The sequence below is a fragment of the Triturus cristatus genome, chromosome 5_1, assembly GCF_964204655.1.
Source record: "Triturus cristatus chromosome 5_1, aTriCri1.1, whole genome shotgun sequence".
Taxonomy (NCBI): Eukaryota; Metazoa; Chordata; class Amphibia; order Caudata; family Salamandridae; genus Triturus; species Triturus cristatus.
In genome coordinates, this window is record NC_140587.1 from 427,021,269 (window position 1) to 427,042,856 (window position 21,588).

A 21,588-nucleotide genomic window follows, 5' to 3' on the forward strand; every position below is an offset into this window, starting at 1 on the left:
TAGGTATTTCCCATAGAGCGCAAATGTGTCCAATGTTGCGCGTTTCACATGGAACCCCGCGATCCTGCTTTTGTACGTTTTCTCCCCCAACACCCCCCCCCCATCCCCCACCTCCCCCTACAAAACTAATAGCACAGAGAGCTCCCACGTCCATCCAACTATGTGCCACCAGTCCACCGGTGTCATTCGGGTATCGTGCACTCGTGCCTGTCCCCCCTCCCATCACAGTATCGCATCTCGCATGTGCGGAATCTCGAAATGAATCACTGTCGTTATCAGGTGGTCCCTCCCGCTCGTCCCCGCCATCTACCCCTCTATGTGTGACCTCCTATGTGTCCCACCTCTAGGCCATGGTATTGTCTCCATTTGCTCCATATCTTTCGGAATTTTTTGGGACAGCCTCTCGCTTTGTATGTCACTCGTTCTGCTGCCATATAGAGGTCCAGACCTCTCCTCCATTCCTCTATCTCCGGCCGCTCCGCCACCCCCCAATATTTCGCAATGTCCCTTTTTGCTACAACCAGAGCCAACCCCAGGAAAATAATCTGTGGGCGTGGCAGGTCCACGTCGGTCACCATTCCCAGCAACGCCAGTTTCGGGTCTAGTGTGAGCTCCATTCCCAACACCTCCCCCAGTTCCGTGAAGATGTGAGACCAGTATGTTTGAATTTTCTCACAGGACCAGATAGTGTGATAGAAATCTCCCTGTTCAGTATTGCATCGAAGACATGTGGCGTCTGCTATCCTACCCATCTTGTGGAGACGTCTCCGGTCGAAGTATGTCCTGTGTAGTATATTTAATTGGATCAGCCTCAGCCGTGACTTAATGGCGACTTCTCGGGGGTGCATCAATATCAGCTCCCAATCTAAGTCCTCTATCTGCCCTACTTCCGCCTCCCATGTGCTTCAGAGTTTTGCCAGATTACCCAGCATGTTGTTTGTGAGGGTTTTGTATGTAAGCGAAACCGCCTGATGTACCATCTGCTCCTGTAGGAGTCTCCCTTCCAACGGTGAATAATCCGGTATGCCCTGCAATGATATCTGCTGTGCATTCCAAGCATGGACTAGCTGCAGGTGCTTGTATCGTTGTGTGTGGTGTAATCCGAACTCTGCCTGCAGCATCGCGAACGTCTTCAGCTCCCCTTTACTAATCACGTCCCCAATGGTGGAGATCCCTATGTCATCCCACCTTTGGAAGCCTTTCAGTTTATGTAGTTCCTTAAACCATTTGCAGTGCCACAGTGGCGTCTGACGTGTTGGCTTCCCCTCCCATCCCGTGGATCTGGAGGCTCGGGACCATGCTCTAATCGAAATCAAAGTCGCTGGCAAGAGCGTTCTCTCCGCCTTTCCCCCATACAGATAGTGGAGTATATTGTGTGTGGACAGTTTATACCTTTCTAAAGCATAGGTTGGGTGGTCCGCAGGTGCATGCAGCCAGTCATTTATGGGGGTCAGGTGTTCCGCCCAATAGTAGGCCTCTAGGTTCGGTAATGAGATCCCTCCACTATATTGATGTCGCTGGAGTGTCTGGAGCGCAATGCGTGGTTGTTTGTCCAACCATATGAATGCCCGCAGGTCGGCGTGTATTCTGGTGAGAGTGTTAGTTGGAAGCGGATAATACTCATTTTGAAGTGCGTAGAGGAATTTGGGTAGGCTAATCATCCTATACATCGCCGCCCTCCCCAGTAGGGTGAGCGGCAACTGTCTCCATCTTGTCATATCTTCTACGGCCTCCTTCAGTATTCGTTCCACGTTTCTCCGGAACGAGAGCCTTTTGTCTAAGGTGACATATACCCCAAGGTACTGGAACCCCTCCGCGGTAGTGAGTAGACGGTCCGGTAGCTTCACTCCCTGTACCGTTCCTCGTGGCGTGTACAAGACTGATTTATGCCAGTTGATGGTGTGGCCTGCCATTCCCCCAAAGTCTTCCAACTCTCTGAACAACTGCCCTACGGACACCTCGGGGTTCGTGATATACAACAGTACATCGTCTGCATATAACGAAACCTTCTCCTGGGTATCCCCCGACTCTGAACACCTGAAGCCATGGATTTCTGGGTTCTGCCGAATTTTGGCCGCCAGTATTTTTATGGTGAGAGTGAAAAGGAGAGGTGACAGCGGGCATCCTTGTCTGGTGCCCCGCTCCACCCGGAAATCGCGCGACAGGCACCCATTCACTCGTACCCTTGCCTTCGGCGCCGCGTATAGCAGCTCTGCAGGTAAAGTAATTTTGACCCCACACATCAGCTTGACATTTTGCCCTCAAGTTATTCGTTTGCATTTATGGTAAATCAATTCTTCCTTACATTGGCTTTATACATTCTAAAAAAACACTTATTTTGCACGCAAAAATTAGATTATCATTCTGGGTAAATAATTAAAGTCTCCCCCAAACAAAAAGTATAATTATCTAAAAATAACACAGCTTTGTTCGTAAATACCACTTTTCTTTTCCACTAGCATCAGTTCTCATGTTTAATTTTACACAAACAAAATCGTACTTTTCTTTTGAAAAACACTTTTAGGCCTTAAAAATAGCTTTCCTCTATTAGTAAATACACAAATGCGCTCCCTTGACATCAGCTTGTCATTGTCATCAAGTACGATATAATAATACACAGAATAACAATAATAATGCTGATAACTCGTTTTTATAAGCACTGCACTTCTGCCTTTTCTATGATTTACTACTGCCCTACATAAACAGACCCAGTTTCCAACGACACTCCCATATCTTTATGCCCCCATCAAATGCTCAGTGTCAGCCTCACCTACTCATGTACAGTGGCACACTCCTCTGCACTGCCGTGCGTGCCCATCTGTCCCCTTTATACTTCAAGAATGGTCCCCAGATGACACGAATAGTCATTAAGTCCTTGGGGTGGTTAGGATGTGCTAGACAATTCCTCAATACGCTACGGAATGCCACCAAATGGCATAATTGTCCACCACACATAAAGCTGAGCACCATAAGTTTCTAAATAGCTTATTTGCTTTCACTGAGTGCTTGGCTCTATGAGAGAGTACAGGGCCTTGATTTACGTTAGGTGAGCTCTGCTAACAGCTACTCTGAACGCCTCTGCCAGACTCATCACGGGCTCCAGAAAGCATGATCATATTACACCTGACTTAATTCAACTTAACTGGCTTTCCATTGATCCGCTTCAAGATAGCCTGTCTGACGCATAAAGATATTCACTACAACACCCCCGTTTACCTGGCAAAATAACTTGGCTCTCTAGCTCTAGTCAGAACGAAACCTCCTAAATTCAACAAAAAACAGAACTTACAAATGTGCCTTCTCCGGGCTTGCTCCAAGAATTTTGAATGCCCTTCCGCCGGAGATCAGATCCAACAGGGCCGGACTGGGAACCGAAACCGACCCTGACAAACAGCTCAGCAGGTCCCCCCCTGCTGGGGAGCAAGGGGGGTGCGGCCGGGCTGTTTGCTAGGGCCGGTTTCGGATGATTTTAATTACAGGGGGCCTATATTGCTGGCCTCCGTAACAAAAATGGCCGCCCAGGGGCCCAAAACCGGCCCCCACCTTGGCGGCCCACTGGGGAAACGCCCGGTGCACGCTACGGCCAGTCCAGTCCTGAGTTCCAACCCCTCGACTGCTTCATTTAAAAAACATGTGATAAGAAGTATGACGGCCGCAGTAGTAGGTTCTCAGTAGCAGTCTTTATTGTAGGGGTACAAAGAGCCTTCCCAGCTGGCACTGCCAAGGCACAAGCAGTAACTGCCACTGAGAGAACACTCAGAGCAGGATGCTTGCCAACACTCCAGATGACATCACTAGGTTCTCACTGAGCTCTGCCAGCCTCACATCACCACAACATGTCAAATGGCTACTGCTGAATGAACTTCATCATCAATCGCCCTGATGCCATTTGCAAGTCACTTCCTTCTCTTGCTTGTCAATCGTTTTACATTGTGTTTCAAAATGTATTTTGTTGCCCTTTTGACATACTGCTCTACTACAACTTCACTGTGCCTACTAGTAGGTCTGTTACCAGTTGATCACTTGTTATTTCATCTTCCCCTTGCACCGCCATGTACTTTTTATGTTTCAGGTACGTCTTATGTTTCCGTATTGTACTGTACTCATGCTGTTACCTCATGCCAACATTCGTTACTTTGTACAGCGCGCTGATACCAGTCTGGATCTTGTTTGCACTCTATAAAACCTTTCAAACAAATAAATAAATAAAGAAGGTGATCATAGTTTCACAGCACTTGGGTGCTGATGTTCGTCTTCAAGGTTGGTATTGAGTGTGCTCAAGAGAGTCAACATGTTCTGTAGGGTTGTTGGCTGTGGAAGCTGGTGGGCACAGATCTTGAATGAGAATTTGTATGGAGTATTGACTTAAGGAGGGATATTGTTCTTAGTGGGTTCTGTAACCCACTCAGGATTGTTGGTGTGGTGTATAAGATTAGGGATTGTGGCATGATAAGATCAGTACAGCGGCAAGGTTTGCTGTCATTCAATGGGTTTCATGAGGTTGAAATTATTCTCATTTGAGTGGATTAAAAGGAAGAGTATTAAAATTGTCCTTTACTGAACAGTTAACCTAATATAACTTTACTCTTCTTCAGTTGTTGTTAAAGGCTCCATAGAAGAGTGGTTTATCCGACTGATTTATCCATATATAGTGTCAACTGGTGAGCATAGGTGACTTCAACCTCCGAGTGTCTAACATAGGCACTATCCCTATTAAGTAACCGATTTGTGTTAGGTCTTAAACAACAGATAAAGTAATTGACTCACATGAAAGGATGTGTCACAGACAGTCTTAACATCCACTGGCCTGCGTGTGAAAGAGATTGTTCATCAGAATCAGATACAGAAGGATCATACTTTCGTCTCATTTGCAAAGGCAGTAGGTAGGGGTACTGGGTGTCAGAAGACCTACCCTGATTAAAGTCAGTCCTCGGCTTTTGGATTTTAACAGCCTCGTCTAAGATTCTCCAGCGCAGACTGTGGTGGAATCAGTCTTTGAATGATCTTATGCAAAAGGTTATGCGAATGTGGATGTGTGGCCATTCTTTATCAACAAGAAAGATGCAGAAGTATTACGAACATCACTGTGGAAATTCTTAATCAATCAAAACATGTCTAGGTGAGGCGAATCCCCTGAAACAAAACACAGAACTGGATCCCTTAATCCTGGCAAGTTATCATCCTATCACCAGTGCCCCCAGTTATGTCAAAGATTATGGAGAAGATGGTGACCTTTAAACTATCTAACTATCTTGAAGCTTAGGTGCTGCCGGGAGATAATTTGTATATATTTCATCCAGATAGACGGATTCAGTTTGCTCTATTTTGATGGACTTGGCCGAAAAAGATACCACTGACCTGTTGGTGCTTCTGAACCACTCAGATATTTTTGATACCACTAACCACAACATCTTGGTGGACAGTCTGGTAAGGGTGGCAGCGGTGTCTGAGTGTTTGATTGGGTGGTTTAAAGATGTCCTCCCTAAAGGAGATACACAACTCAATGTCATGTCCTCCAAGAAAACAGACCTCCGGTAACCTGCGGGCAGGGTCGGACTGGCCTAACAGCAATCAGGCATGCCCAATGGGCTGGTCGCCTTGATCAGTGTGTGGGACGTTTTAATTGGCTGTTTGTGAGTCTGTTTAATGTTCTGCTGGCCTGGTTTTTACTATTAATCTTGCTGATAATAAAATAAACTCTGCCTGCAGCAAGCTCAAGTGCATGCAGCATTCCACACCTTACTAAAACACCTATACATTGCGTCTTTACAAGAAAAAAATGCCCCAGTTTGCAAACAGTGACAATTTTTTAGCTTTCAAAATCACTAATGAAGGCCACTTTTATTTGGGTGATACCAAAGGGAATGATGGACGGAGTGTTAGAGCAAATCAAACACTCACCCCCAGTCAACTGATCTGGGTTTAATCCATCATCATTCTTTAGCTCACTCCACCACCCCAGTTCAGACATGGCCATATGCAAATCAGTCTGACCCTATGCCTCATGGGAACAGTCCAGCCCGAACTGCCAAGCCATGTCTTCACTGGACCGGAAACAAGCATCCTGGGACCGGTTTCGGGTTCATAACCCTCGTCAACCAGGCTATCTTGAATCCAGTGGCAAAGTGAGCAAGGGACCCACGTCTGGGCATACCCTGCCAACTTAGGGCAAACAAAGCGATACCAAAGGGAATGATGGACGGAGTGTTAGAGCAAATCAAACACTCACCCCCAGTCAACTGATCTGGGTTTAATCCATCATCATTCTTTAGCTCACTCCACCACCCCAGTTCAGACATGGCCATATGCAAATCAGTCTGACCCTGTGCCTCATGGGAACAGTCCAGCCCGAACTGCCAAGCCATGTCTTCACTGGACCGGAAACAAGCATCCTGGGACCGGTTTCGGGTTCATAACCCTCGTCAGCCAGGCTATCTTGAATCCAGTGGCAAAGTGAGCAAGGGACCCACGTCTGGGCATACCCTGCCAACTTAGGGCGAACAAAGCGATACCAAAGGGAATGATGGATGGAGTGTTAGAGCAAATCAAACACTCACCCCCAGTCAACTGATCTGGGTTTAATCCATCATCATTCTTTAGTTCACTCCACCACCCCAGTTCAGACATGGCCATATGCAAATCAGTCTGACCGTGTGCCTCATGGGAACAGTCCAGCCCGAACTGCCAAGCCATGTCTTCACTGGACCGGAAACAAGCATCCTGGGACCGGTTTCGGGTTCATAACCCTCGTCAGCCAGGCTATCTTGAATCCAGTGGCAAAGTGAGCAAGGGACCCACGTCTGGGCATACCCTGCCAACTTAGGGCGAACAAAGCGATACCAAAGGGAATGATGGACGGAGTGTTAGAGCAAATGAAACACTCACCCCCAGTCAACTGATCTGGGTTTAATCCATCATCATTCTTTAGCTCACTCCACCACCCCAGTTCAGACATGGCCATATGCAAATCAGTCTGACCCTGTGCCTCATGGGAACAGTCCAGCCCGAACTGCCAAGCCATGTCTTCACTGGACCGGAAACAAGCATCCTGGGACCGGTTTCGGGTTCATAACCCTCGTCAGCCAGGCTATCTTGAATCCAGTGGCAAAGTGAGCAAGGGACCCAAGTCTGGGCATACCCTGCCAACTTAGGGCGAACAAAGCGATACCAAAGGGAATGATGGACGGAGTGTTAGAGCAAATCAAACACTCACCCCCAGTCAACTGATCTGGGTTTAATCCATCATCATTTTTTAGCTCACTCCACCACCCCAGTTCAGACATGGCCATATGCAAATCAGTCTGACCCTGTGCCTCATGGGAACAGTCCAGCCCGAACTGCCAAGCCATGTCTTCACTGGACCGGAAACAAGCATCCTGGGACCGGTTTCGGGTTCATAACCCTCATCAGCCAGGCTATCTTGAATCCAGTGGCAAAGTGAGCAAGGGACCCACGTCTGGGCATACCTTGCCAACTTAGGGCGAACAAAGCGATACCAAAGGGAATGATGGACGGAGTGTTAGAGCAAATCAAACACTCACCCCCAGTCAACTGATCTGGGTTTAATCCATCATCATTCTTTAGCTCACTCCACCACCCCAGTTCAGACATGGCCATATGCAAATCAGTCTGACCCTGTGCCTCATGGGAACAGTCCAGCCCGAACTGCCAAGCCATGTCTTCACTGGACCGGAAACAAGCATCCTGGGACCGGTTTCGGGTTCATAACCCTCGTCAGCAAGCCTGGCTGAAGACGGCTGAAATGCCAGAAACCGGTCCTAGGAAGCTTGTTTCCGGTCCAGGGAAGGCATGGCTTGGCAGTTCGGGCTGGACTGTTCCCATGAGGCACAGGGTCAGACTGATTTGCATATGGCTATGTCTGAACTGGGGTGGCAGAGTGGGCTAAAGAACGGTGATGGATCAAACCCAGATCTCTTGACTGGGTGTGAGTGTTTGATTGGTCTGATGCTCCGTCCATCACCACCCCCTTTTGTACCGCTTTGTTCGCCATAAGTTGGTAGGGTATGCTCAGACGTGAGTCCCTTGCTCACTTTGCCACTGGATTCAAGCAAGCCTGGCTGAAGACGGCTAAAATGCCAGAAACCGGTCCTAGGAAGCTTGTTTCCGGTCCAGGGAAGGCGTGGCTTGGCAGTTCGGGCTGGACTGTTCCCATGAGGCACAGGGTCAGACTGATTTGCATATGGCCATGTCTGAACTGGGGTGGCAGAGTGGGCTAAAGAACGGTGATGGATCAAACCCAGATCTCTTGACTGGGTGTGAGTGTTTGATTGGTTCTGATGCTCCGTCCATCACCACCCCCTTTTGTACCGCTTGGTTCGCAATAAGTTGGCAGGGTATGCTCAAACGTGAGTCCCTTGCTCACTTTGCCACTGGATTCAAGCAAGCCTGGCTGAAGACGGCTGAAATGCCAGAAACCGGTCCTAGGAAGCTTGTTTCCGGTCCAGGGAAGGCATGGCTTGGCAGTTCGGGCTGGACTGTTCCCATGAGGCACAGGGTCAGACTGATTTGCATATGGCCATGTCTGAACTGGGGTGGCAGAGTGGGCTAAAGAACGGTGATGGATCAAACCCAGATCTCTTGACTGGGTGTGAGTGTTTGATTGGTTCTGATGCTCCGTCCATCACCTCCCCCTTTTGTACCGCTTTGTTCGCCATAAGTTGGCAGGGTATGCTCAGACGTGAGTCCCTTGCTCACTTTGCCACTGGATTCAAGCAAGCCTGGCTGAAGACGGCTGAAATGCCAGAAACCGGTCCTAGGAAGCTTGTTTCCGGTCCAGGGAAGGCATGGCTTGGCAGTTCGGGCTGGACTGTTCCCATGAGGCACAGGGTCAGACTGATTTGCATATGGCCATGTCTGAACTGGGGTGGCAGAGTGGGCTAAAGAACGGTGATGGATCAAACCCAGATCTCTTGACTGGGTGTGAGTGTTTGATTGGTTCTGATGCTCCGTCCATCACCACCCCCTTTTGTACCACTTTTATTTGGGTGCCCGGGCCCATTTTCTGTCCCAGTCTGACCCTGCCTGTGGGATGCTACAGAGCTTTTCTCTAATCACATTCAATTCAACATTTATAAGCAGCAACTGCCTGAATATCTTGAGGATCAGGGGGTGTAGGCAGGATGCTGTTGATGACTCAGCTCAACAACTTCCGGAATCATCACTAAGTCCACATCATCAGACAATTTCTAAACTTGGGGCCTGATTACCATGCGGTACATCCTTACCGCATCGTAATTTCCTGTTTGTAATAATTTCCGACCGACCCATTTTGATGGAGTACGTCGGAAATTATTACAAACAGGAGTTCCAAATGGCTCTGCCATTCGGAAGGCCTTCAGCAATCCCTCGGCCGGCTCTTTCCGGCTGGAGGATTACGATGGCAGTTTCCCACTGCCATTCTGTGCTGGCCTTTCCGACAAAGAAAGGCATTGGGAAACTGTCTTAGGGGGGCCCCCAGCAGGGCCCCCATGGGTGTAAGGCCGCCGAATGGTGGCCTAGGGGGCACCTATGGTGACCCCCTGTTGATCCCTGCACCTGGTGGCAGGCACCTTGAGGTGCCTCCCACCGGGTGCAGGGATGAACTGCACCCCTGCTGTTTGCTATGATAGCATACATTCCGTTCGGAATGCATGCTATCATAGCAAAGTATAGAATTGCGACCGAACAGGGTTCGGTCGCATCCTAATAGCTGTGCTGGAACCAAGGACAGGAGGTTGTTCAGTTCCATTTCCAGAGCGATGTCAGACAGACTCCAGTCCGCCCGACATCGCAATTGGGCCCTAAGTTTTAAAGGGTCTATGGCTTTCCAACAGGGAATGTCTAGAAAGATGTTTTGTTCTGATGTTGAAATCACCTCCCCACCTTAATGTAACCCTTCTTTGGTTCAAAATGCTTCATGCCTGCTACGTCCAGAACCACTCAACTAATGTTTAAAATATTGCATAAATAAAAATATATACGCTCAACTATGCCCCTTTCTGGGTCAACAAGTTTGAGTTACAATGAGCCTCATTATGATTGGCTGCCACATTGTCTTACAGCAGCATTCTGAGCTTCACAGACCCTGCTCATACCGTGAAAAGACTACAGTATATTCAAAATCATGCTACATGTGTGGTGAGAGATTAAGCAAAGTTTGATTATATAACCTCCATTTTACGTTTGCTACAATGATCCACATCCATGCAAGAAACCAGCTTTGGACTCTGGTGCTGATATTGCTACGTGTGAACACAGAAATGCTAGATGATGCTCCAGACCAGGGTTCTGGAGAGAAGACTTTGCAATCACTGGACACCAAGCTGTGGAATGGTCTTCCATCAGATTGAACAGCGCCTTCCAACTTGAAGAACTTTAAGAAATGCTGCAAGTTGGACTTGAGAAGATGCAGGGACTTGCTTATCTGCAGGTTTCAGTCTTACACAAATTCTTATGGACTGCTTCAGGGAAATGATATTTGGTGTTTATCGGTCCAGATCAACACGGCTTTCTTCATTGACTTGATGGATGCATTTCTGTCGTGGTTGTGGCCGCAAGGAAAATATTATTGAAATGGTTGAAAGATACACTTGTGACGAGTGCTGTGATTTTCTCAGTAAAGATTTTGCTGATTGAGAGAGTCTGTTGATCAGGTGCACGGTTGTCATCGAGGTTACTGAGAGGGAGAAGAGGAAGGTGTGGCGCTCCATGGAGGTGAGGATGGTGTGTTGCTAGAGGGTGCGGCTGATGCACTTTATGGCCCCAGAGGTGACAAGGACATCCAAAGATGTCCATGCAGGTCGTGATGAGTGGTGGTTGAGTAAAGAGGACTCTGTGTGACCGATATATAGGAACAGTGTCAGACGCAAGACAGTCTGAGGAACATATCATAATAAACATGGCTGCCTGAGACTGGACTGGATCATTTAATGTTTCTTCTCAAGCAGGAAGCAGAGAATGCTGACCAGGTTTCTATCTGTTGGGTCCTGGGGTCGGTTTTGCAACCTTCTGTCGCACTGGCATCTGGGGAACTTCGCTGGTCGCCTGTTCTGTTGAGTTTTTTTTTTACAGTGTGATGGTAGTGGCTCTATTTATCACATAGACGTTCATCTGCAGTCATCCAAATATCATATATATTTCTTTTTGGATCTATGAAATATGTACCCATAATTCACGGTGTACGTATAGCACTAGCAGCATTTTTGTAAACAATTGCAATAACATTTTGGTTAGAATGGTGTCAAGTATATACCCCTGTCCTGCTTTGGTGTATTTACTACCACATGAGTTCTCCATCAACTGGAAATAATGCTGAAAGAATTAGCGAAACTTCATTTATTGTTGCTTCACAATCCTCATTTAAAATAATCCGAACGAGCTCCTTTGTTGTCAGAATCAGAGGGTGATGTAAAGCAGGTAATTTAATGTTTTTTTCTACAATGGACTGTGACCCTGAGGCCGGCTTTGCCGTCATAGTGACACTGCACTGATGTATATAATGCTTGAAAATGTGCAGAAGAAAAACAACTGCAAATTCGTACAAGCAGTTTATCAGAAAAAAACATCAAATAATTATTGGGACCCCAGATAGTTGCCAGACCATCACCCGGCGTCAGGATGCCACGGCGCGGAAAGGCAGTGGAAGATAGAAGCTGAAAGACGGCTGAGGCAGGGCAGCTCTGCGCACTGGTTCTGCTGCTTCGGTGACCGCAGTCGGTAATTTATTCCTCCATCAACATACCTATCTGTGTGTCCCCGGCATCGTCCGCGGCGGCATCGTCCGCCCCGTATCCCGTGTCAACTTCTTCTGTTTCCATACCCCCGGTCTCCATGTCAGGATCCTCCTCGTCGCTGCGCTTCCCTGGAAACAGTAACCATGGAGAGCGAATTAGGACACACTTGAGAACGCGCGAAGCGGTAACCACTCGAACTCTGCCGTGCATGGCCCAGTAAGGCTGTAGGGTAATTATAGGGAGATGACTTCAACACAGGGCAGCGGCTGTCAAGTGCACCTTAGAGACGCACAACACCAAAGTCAAAGGGCAGGGGTATCACCTTGTCTACACTAGGACGTCTTACTGCTTACGCAACATGGCAGAGCTTGGAGCAACAATGAGCCTTTGTTTTTGTTAGACTCTATATCTGAATGTCATGGTCTTACTCTTTTTTTCAATGAAAAGTGCCTGCGCATGTTTCTCACACTCTGCAACATCCATACTTATGTGCAGCAACCTTGATGCCCTGGGTGCCACCACATCAAACCCTCACCCTTCACCTCAGATATGTCTCATACAGGGCAAACCACAAACCACACACTTTCAACCATGCACTGCGAAGGGCGGCCATGACCCCAAAGAGAACCGGAGCGCCTCATGACCTCGCCAGCGATATGAGGTGCTAGGGAGATGATGGAACTGGACCACCCAGAAAAGGGGTTTAGGTCCCTCAAGGAGTATAGAAAGCGTGCCATAAATATCAGTGCAATGCAACACGTCTATATTTATGAACACACAAGGCTGATGTTGTGTAGTTTGTCCCTGAGTATTGGGCAATCCTCTGGGGATTTTATTTTTTTACATTAAAGGACGGTAACGTTGTCTCAACGCAATGGCACACTGACAATTATCAAAGAATGATAAGCGGTGTAAATAGATGCTCCAAGATTATTGGCTATTGCACGCACATACACAGCACAGAGCTTAGATTCTTAGCTATGAGAAGTCATCCTTAGTGTCATGCTTCATCATAGGGATCCTCTCCCCACCCTGGTAGGACAGTGCCACCAGGGCGGACTCAACCGCCTCGAAGACTGACTAAATAGGAGGGAGTTCTTGCCTTTAAGGGGAGAGGGTCCCTATGATGAAGCATGACCCTATTAGTGTGTGAGATTTCCTCTTCCACTAAGGATGACTTCTTATAGATAGGAATCTAAGTTCTGTGCTGTGTATTTGCGTGTAATAACCAATAATCTTGGAGTATCTATTGACACCGCTTATCATTCTTTGACAATTATCACCGTACCATTATGTTGTGTTAAGCTTTGTGAAGGGACGTACGGTGCCATATCCTTCTCCTCTCCCTTATCTGTGTTTTCGGTAACAATGTCTCTACTGTCCCCAACTCTTAAAAATACTCTATGGCTCCAGCACTGGAAGCTGATCAGCGGGGCATCCTCAATGGAAATAACTATAGGACCAGACGTTTTTGCACGACTTGCTAAAGTTGTGCCACACTGACCTGTTTGACTTTTTTGACCTGACTGATGTCCCTGGTGCACGCCACAATATGTGAATCCACAGGAGGTTCTCCATGGTTTGCATTGAGTCTTGGCAGTATATCCTAGGCTCTGTTGCCTAAGGCGCGTACCCGACATTTCTCCAAACCATAGCTCAGTGTGGCTACTGAGCCCTCTAGACAGGCTTTCGGAGGGCTAACCCTTGGTAGCAGTTGATTATAGTTCAGAGGGGGTAGGTCTCTACCTGTACGCTGGAGTCGACAGAACATGCACATTTAAACTCTGTAAAATTTGTGAGGTCTCCTATAACTAAAGCCGTACCTCCCTCAGAGTGTGTGGGGTGTTAGGTGTGTGTGTGTGGAGTCTGTGTACAGGGCGAATGATGGGCCTGTTTAGAAAGGAAGTTCCCCTACAGGCCGCCATCAGCCTCTTGTAGACATTGATAGCTTGTATTCTTTTGTCCTTATCCTCCACCATGAAACACAAAAGGTATCTGGTTATCTGGAGAAACTACATCTGCTCCATGCCACACTCACGATATCATAGCTTCCCTTTCCTGTGTTGGGTGCGGTGCAACAGTCAGAGGTCCTTGTCTGAAGAGGTCTATGTGCAAATCCCATTTGCTAGTAATCACCTTTAGCCAGCTCTCCTCGGCCTTCCCGAGGAAAGATGGAAAAGCCTGAGAGATGCACTTCGCCCTGCTTGGAAGAGTGTCTAAACTCTTAAATAAAGCTGTTCTTTTGGCTGGCCCTATATTCCTGTTAATGGCCATAACTCTTTGCTAATACTGCTTTCTTGGGGTCAGTATTTCCATTTTACCTTGCAGCAACAGTTAGTTGGCTGCAGTTCGGATTGTGAAACAGTTTGACAAAAGCTCTGAGCTCCAATTGTTCTGGTGATTCCTTCATCTAAATTTGTGGTTGTCCACTGCAGTGCTTAATTTGCAAAAAAGTAAGTGTCAGGGCTCATCTCAGGAGGCCACTGCAGCTTGCACCACCCATTGCCCAGCGCTGCCAATCACAGTACCAACACAACTACTAACCACCAGACTATTCCAGGCCACCCAAAAGTACAGGAATTGCGTGGGCATCAGTTATTATTAATTTCTAACGTATACTGAGTGATTAAACAACTGTTGTTGTGCTCATCTAAAAAGTAGACAAACAGCGCCACCATGTGGCAGACTGTCTTAAGAGCTGGTGTTGAGAATTAAGTGCCGGTGCCGAGCACCGGTAATCACCGGCTCAAATTAAGCACTGGTCCACTGACTATAAATCACAGGTCCCAAAACTGGCTGGTTGAGCCTTTGAATCCTGTGGGTGTCCCCGGCCCTTTAGGATCCTCTACAAAGTGAAAATCTTGACCATGATTGAACAGTTCTGAGATATGGGCTTCTGAAGTCTGATACCCATAGGTATGGGCTTACGGATCTTCACTTTAATCCCAGCCCCCTGCCTTCTCTATGTGACCGATAGACCTATTAGGGTGCTGTTTTTCAATTATGCAGAACAAAATTCCCATGGGAAACCTGCTCTGCACAATTGTAAATGGGCCAGTGTTTCCGCAACCAGATTTTCTGATTGCAGAAATATTGGACAGAATTTTACTGGTTGGAAAATCCAGCTGGTAAAATCACTTTTGGAAGAGGCTGCATTGAATCCTGGACAAGTTCAGCACCCTCCTCCCCAAACCTTCAAGCAAGGCACCGGGGTATGTAATGCACCCCACATAGTGACGTTCTTCCCTTCCATTCCCCACAATCACCGCCTCACTCCCTGTGCTCCACAGGACTCATGCAGAGGATTATCACCTGCTTAGAACCAATGCTAATGGTCTATGTTTACCCCTTCTCCCACAAATTCTAGCAAATTCCATATGCAATTCTGGCCAGTAATTCCGGTTCCACACAGTTTTTCTCCATTCCAACCATTTAACTTATAATTGCATAGTACAGGCAGGGTGCTACCTCATGTTACTGAGATTTATGGGTGTGGCACTGGTACTGCGTATCTCATAATTGGGGTCTTAATGTCCCAACATGTCATTTTGTGGCTATGCGCCTGAGAACCCTATTCATAATAACATCTAGGACAGCCCTGTTTATGAACATTCAGTTGCAAGGACTCAAACCCACTGAGTTGGCCATCCCTGCACTCAGGACTGTCAAGTAATTAGTGTAGAGGTTAGATGGACCATAGCAAGGTGAAACATTGTCGCTTTGTGTCTGCACATATGCTCCATTGACTGGCTAGCAAAATCTAACACTGTACTAAATGCAAGAATTCATGAGGGCTGATTGGGACTTCAGGACCTTCCCTCATAGGATACCATTGGCAAAAGGGCACTAGTTTGTAGAAAACCTAGTGTTTAGAGTCTCAACAATGCTGGGTTTGTATCTCAGCCCTGAAGCCGGCATCTGTTTTTGTGTATGTTTTTTCTTTTACTTTAACTACCTGTAAATAAATGCTTATTCCTTTTTTCAATGACTAGATCTGACTGGCTATAGAGTGTATGGTGTTTTTTGCTCTAATATGCTGTATGTGAATTCATTTTTACTCCAATTTATCCTAATGGAGCAAGCCTTGACCACTTGATGGGGGAGTCAAGTACACACAATAGGAATCTTGCTCATTCAGTTTGAAGACAACAGTAGTTGTGGCCCTTCGGCAAAAGCATAAACAGCAGTATCCACCACCCATACTGCATTTTAAGAACTAATTGCCCTGGTACAAGTTCTTTACCTTTTGAAGTCCTTCGACCTGCATTGAATACATACTGAAAGCCTGGCATCTTGGCCTCAGCAATTTCTATGATATGAACCTCAAAGCAATACATAAAAATAAAGGAACAAGTATAAATCAAAAATATACATAGATTATGATTTTTTCCAATCAAAAACCAAAAATATAAAACAATTTAAATTCTAATGGGAAGGTTAAAACATCAAACTGTGGTTTTATTTCTAAAACTCTAGAATATCACCTAATCTTTTTGTTCTTAATGCATGCTCTCTTTTTCTGAGCACATACCAGTGCTTCAATTGAGACCACCAATCAGCCATACTAGATTTTATTTCCTATACTTGGGATGCTCCATTGAATTAATCTAAGGATACTAATTTAATTATTGGCCTCCATTTTTAAAGTTTCTTCACATTTACAGAGCATTTTAAAATGTTCAGTTTTACATTTTGTTTTTAAGTATGACTACCTTATTAATCTCCTAATATTATTTAATTGTCTAATAGTCGCGGGCACCCTGGGTAGATGTGGAAGACCGCCAGGGGTTCAAAGACTTCATGTTAAATACCACTGATCTGGGACATAAAGAAAAGGGCTTTCATGACGGCTGTCAGTTTCCCAATTCCCTGTATGCATAACAAGATTCTGGCTTTAAATATCTTTAACTGCCATTTAGTTTCTTCTCATTAACAACTTCCAGACAAATATTTAACAACTACAGTTTTTATTTGTCCTACAGCATATAGCTCCAATTACTAGAAAAGGAATATAGCAGCAAAGGGACCGTTTCACCCTACCCATTCATTCATGCTGCGGGGATGTATGACGTAACAACGCGTGTGTTTACAACGCGTGCAGTTACATCGCGGTTTTTACAACGAACCGATGTAACCACGCGATGCCATTACAACGCAAGTCTTTACATCGACTTGCGCTAGATGGCATGCTAACATTAGAAAAGCGTAATTTACTATTCCAACTCCAGTCCACTTAACAGTAGGGAAGGTGTTGGGATAGTAAACTACACTATTTGTAATGTTAGCACGCCATCTAGCGCAAGTCGATGTACAGACTTGCGTTGTAATGGCATCGCGTGGTTACATCGCGTTCGTTGTAAAATCCGCGATGTAACTGCACGCGTTGTCAAAGTTTCGTTGTAAAGGTTGTTCCCCATGCTGCGGTGCTCTTTGTATACTTCAAAGCCCAGAATGTAAAGGGGCTTGGAGAGCGGCGGGGCAGAGGCAGAGGAAACCCCCCTGAAGGCTAGGAAATATCAGACTACCGAGCAGTGAGTTGGTGTACCACTACAGAAGAGCGGGCAGTGAGATACACCAGGAAGAGGAGGCACAAACAAGATAGGAACAGCAATATGGCAGAGAAGGCACGACAACCCTAATGTGTACAAACAGGGAAAGGAGTCAATAACTGGACAAACACAGTCTGGGTTACCAGCAGGTTTGACTGAAAATTCCCATAGCACTGGGAAACTCAAGGTCACACTGCAGGTTACTCTTTCAGATGGCCACTCTGCAAACCCCATAGAAAGAGAGCAGCAGAGGGATTCTGTTTCTGGCCCAAGGGCACAAACAAGGGCTGTACTTACAAAAGAGAAAATCCCCTATGGGTCCAGATGGAAACACAGGAGAGAGTTCTAAGAAAATAGCAATGTCACCCTTTCACAATTAGGACTACCTGCAAGACAAAGGAAGGGGTCGGGATTGCCTCCTGGAATCCAGGAGCCAACTCCAATTCAAAGGAATACAGATGAATGTACAGGTGAGGATAACATAAGACAAGAGCATAAACCTAGATCCCAAACAAAAACGCTCAAGGTAGACAAAAAAACGGCATGCACACATGCGACTTGCAAGACACAAGGGGCAAAACTAGAGACCAAATTCACCCTAAGAACTGGAGCAACTATATAAGAGCAATGCATCATGGTAAAACTGGAAAACGGACAAGGCAGGACAATAAGAGGATACTAGGAACTATAATAAGCTAGACTAAATAAGTCAGGACAAGCACACAGAGAAAAGTATCAAAAGCAGGAAGCAAGAAGCAGACAATGACTTTGCGGTAATTAGCGACTGCAAGATAGGAAACGATGGGCAAAAAAACCACAAGACACAACATCGCAGAGACTAGGGAGCCAACAGAAGAGCTAAGGACAGAAAGACAAGGTAGAAGCAAAAGGACAAGTGGATGAGAACCAGATGTAGATAGAAGACAGAAAGAAATGTGACTGGTAGCAGGGAATGGAAAGGGAGCAGCTCAGGGGCTGTACCAGATTGCAGACTAAACACAGAAAGCAGTGAACAAAAAGCAAAGCAGGGCTGGAAGAATTTTGCAACAAGCTGCATTGGAACAGGACTTGCACTCTGACACAAATAGCTGATCAGTAAACATGTAACGTGTTCCAGTGAACCAGGATCTTCAAGCATTGGCAGCTTACAGGCAGTTCAAGGTTGCACTGAGCCCAGGGTAAAGTCACAGGATCGGGCTGCTCAAGACCAGTCACAGGTGTGTGTAATGGCATTCTCTCATAAACCCAGGAAGCGATAATCTAATCGTGAGGAATATCAGGACTAGTACTATTGAACACATGGCAGTGTGGTTACCAGGCTTTTGAGGCTTCTTGAAAGTGCATTCTGGGATTTGTAGTCCATGAAAACAAGTGCAGATGATCCAGTGTGTCCAATATTGAAATGTCATGCAGGCAGCAATCATACACAGATTTAGGGAGCGTACACTTGTAGGCTGCAGTAGCATCCCCAGAGCATCTCCCAGAGGCATAAACATGCAATCATAATCTACAAAACTAGATTTCACGTCACTTTCTGGTGGCCATCACTTACTTTTGGCCACATTTAAATAACCATTTACATCCACCCACACATGTATTCCTAGACTTCAAGGAGCCCTATATATTTGTAAAATGCCACCAACATTTTTGTAATGAAATACAAAGGAACTACAACACGAAAGGCTGCATCAAAGCTGGGGATGTTATAAAACTAAGTTCATAAACTTTAAAGAGCAGATTGCTGACCCATCAATCCCTCAAGAGCAGAGGAGTAACACAGCACAAGGAAGGCCGGAGGCAAAGCTGATATAGCTGACCATGGTGTATTGTGCATAGCGCCTCCTCTTCAGCACGGCGCACATTAGAGGATGGTGATTCGCGCCTTGGAGGGTGTGCACTAAAGACCCATGACCATAGACACTGGCATCACAGGTATAGCTGGATGTCACAGTTAAGGTGATAGCCAATAGGAATTTACATCACACCGTTCTGTAGGCTGTGCAGTATGTGACGAGCACACCGGTCTAAATAAAACAGGGAGTCTGGGGAAGCCTCCATTTAACCTTCAATAAAATGGGTACTTTGTCTGTTGCCCAATATATGCTGCCGCAGTTCATAAACCAGTCACAGGTAATTATAGTTTCACGTCATTCTGTCAACCCTCGTCATTTTCCCACAACAACCCACGCAGGAACTGACATAAGAGGTCTGTTTAGGTGTTGTGAAACAATTGTTGAAGTCAGTGGTTCATATCCTCAAAATAGACGACTCATTCTTTTTCTCATAAAAGGTGACTTGTGTGCACAATTTGTTGCCTTTTGTCAATCCCAGACTTCGTTCAGTGGGGCGGATTTATCAAAAGTACAGACACAGTGCAAGTCACTTCAGTAGGGGCAAAGGTCGTGGCACTGCTATGGGCGCTTGACCTCTGGCAAATCTACCATCTGCAAGATGCACACCCCTAAAGGTCGACACCACCAAGTAGCATGTGCTGGTTGTAGGTCCAGTGCCAGCATCTATAGTTTCCCATTTGGCACACATGGACTTTTGGGGCCTGGGCTCTGTGTCTGGGGATTCAGTGACCCCATTAACTGGGCACTAAAACTTTGACTTTAAAATCATTTTCCCTTCTCAAACAGAGGCAATCATTGCTGTGGATTGGTGGCCCTAGATGGGTGGTAGAATTTAGGGCTGCTGTGGTTTTGGCAAGGATAGAGCACCCTGGAACCCACTGTGTTTCCTTCTTCGTATACAGAGTCACTAACAAACTACAACAAAGCGGCAGCGTCTCATAGCACACTCTGTACTTTGTAACATCCTGTCTGACACATAGAGAAACTTAAGTCTGTAGTAAAAGTACTGCGACCTGCGACCAATGGATCGCTAGTATACCTAGAGATATCTGGCTCATAGGCTAACATAATCTATACATTTATTAGTCTTATTGATGTTATTAAGTATTACTGTGTACGTCGAATAAATATTTCAGGGTCGCCGCTAACCACTGACTTTGTAAAAACGATCTGTTTTTTGTCTCAGTTGACCACCATTTTTTCAGCTTCACCGGACCTACCTGTAATTAAAGACCTAGCTGTAACAGCTCTGAGCAGACATTGTGGTTGTTGAGTGTGCCTGTTGCATCATACTCAGACTGAGCTCCAAACCTAGTACCACCTCTTGGAGTAAGGCTCGACTGCATCACCTAGATACTGTTGGAGAGCCATGCGTACAACCAGAGTCACTTAGGTTATCCAGATGAAAATTAACAGTACCTGAGGACACTAGTGATAAGGGACTGAATCCACCACAACACTGCCCAGAACCACTGTCTACCTGCTGATCCAGGAAAAGATCTAGCAACATAACATGGAATTTAAGAATATTTGCCATCATCACAGGGCACGACGTTATCATATCCACAGGCATCACTGTGGATATAACGCTGAGTTCCCCCCAGCAATACTATGGAGCTCATTAGTCTCGGTGCACGATTTTATTGACACTCACCTCTTGGGGACCAGCAGGCCATTATGATGTTTTATGCTACTGCTTAATCCAACTTCTCTATGTTTTTATTCTCCCCCAGAGTTTGACTACAGGGGGTCTCTCCCATTTACTCTCCAGTTTTAGCATAATTCTAATGAAACTCGGTGAGCAGGGCTTTTCACAGCGCAGTATGTGTGAGCACAACGAGAGCGTAATGGACTTCTGTCCAGTAAAGTACGATTTCCTGCTAGTATATATAGGGGAATTATTGGATGGTATGTTCTATAGAGGACATTTAGATAATTCTCCCGACCAGTTGGGTCTACATGTAGACAGAGGTGGAACAGGCGTGCCGCACTGTGATAAGAGTTATGAATGGGTACTTTGAGTATCTGAGTTTGTACACACGGTACTTACCCACGTAAGAGTAATTTTATATCACTCTCTTTGTGTCTTCCCGTACAGATTATCAGATGTGAGTTACTTAGGGGTACCCTCCCTTTGAAAATCACAGATTCCAGAGATACCTAATCCGGGTACAGAGGGTAATACGTTTTAGGGATCAGAAAGGTCCTGAGGAATGCCGGTGTGTCCCAAAACTATGGGCACCTGAAACACGGCAGAAACATGTCAACACTTCGGCAGTAAGGAGGTATGAAGGAACTCTTAATTCATTCCCATCACCACCATCCTTTTAGACCTAGCCGGTAGGTACAGGAGTAAATTGAGGAGCAGAGACACCACCGAACTAGTGTTGACCTTCACTGCACTTTTCTTTCGGTGATCCTAGAAATATATCTGTATAAATTTTGTTTTGTGTT

The 21,588-nt window shown here is 46.1% G+C and overlaps 1 protein-coding gene across 2 annotated transcripts in view; it reads right to left on the reverse strand.

Annotated features, from left to right (window-relative positions):
- The window catches only part of LOC146830993 (uncharacterized), a 94,833-nt gene that overhangs the window by 10,283 nt on the left and 62,962 nt on the right, over window positions 1–21,588 (reverse strand). The window contains exon 3 of one of the 2 annotated variants that reach the window (XM_085605199.1): window positions 11,741–11,860. The exons of the other annotated variant lie outside the window; for it this stretch is intronic. Within the exon in view, the coding sequence (XP_085461325.1) occupies window positions 11,741–11,860 (120 nt within the window). The remainder of the gene's footprint in view (window positions 1–11,740; window positions 11,861–21,588) is intronic. 2 annotated transcript variants of the gene reach the window in all.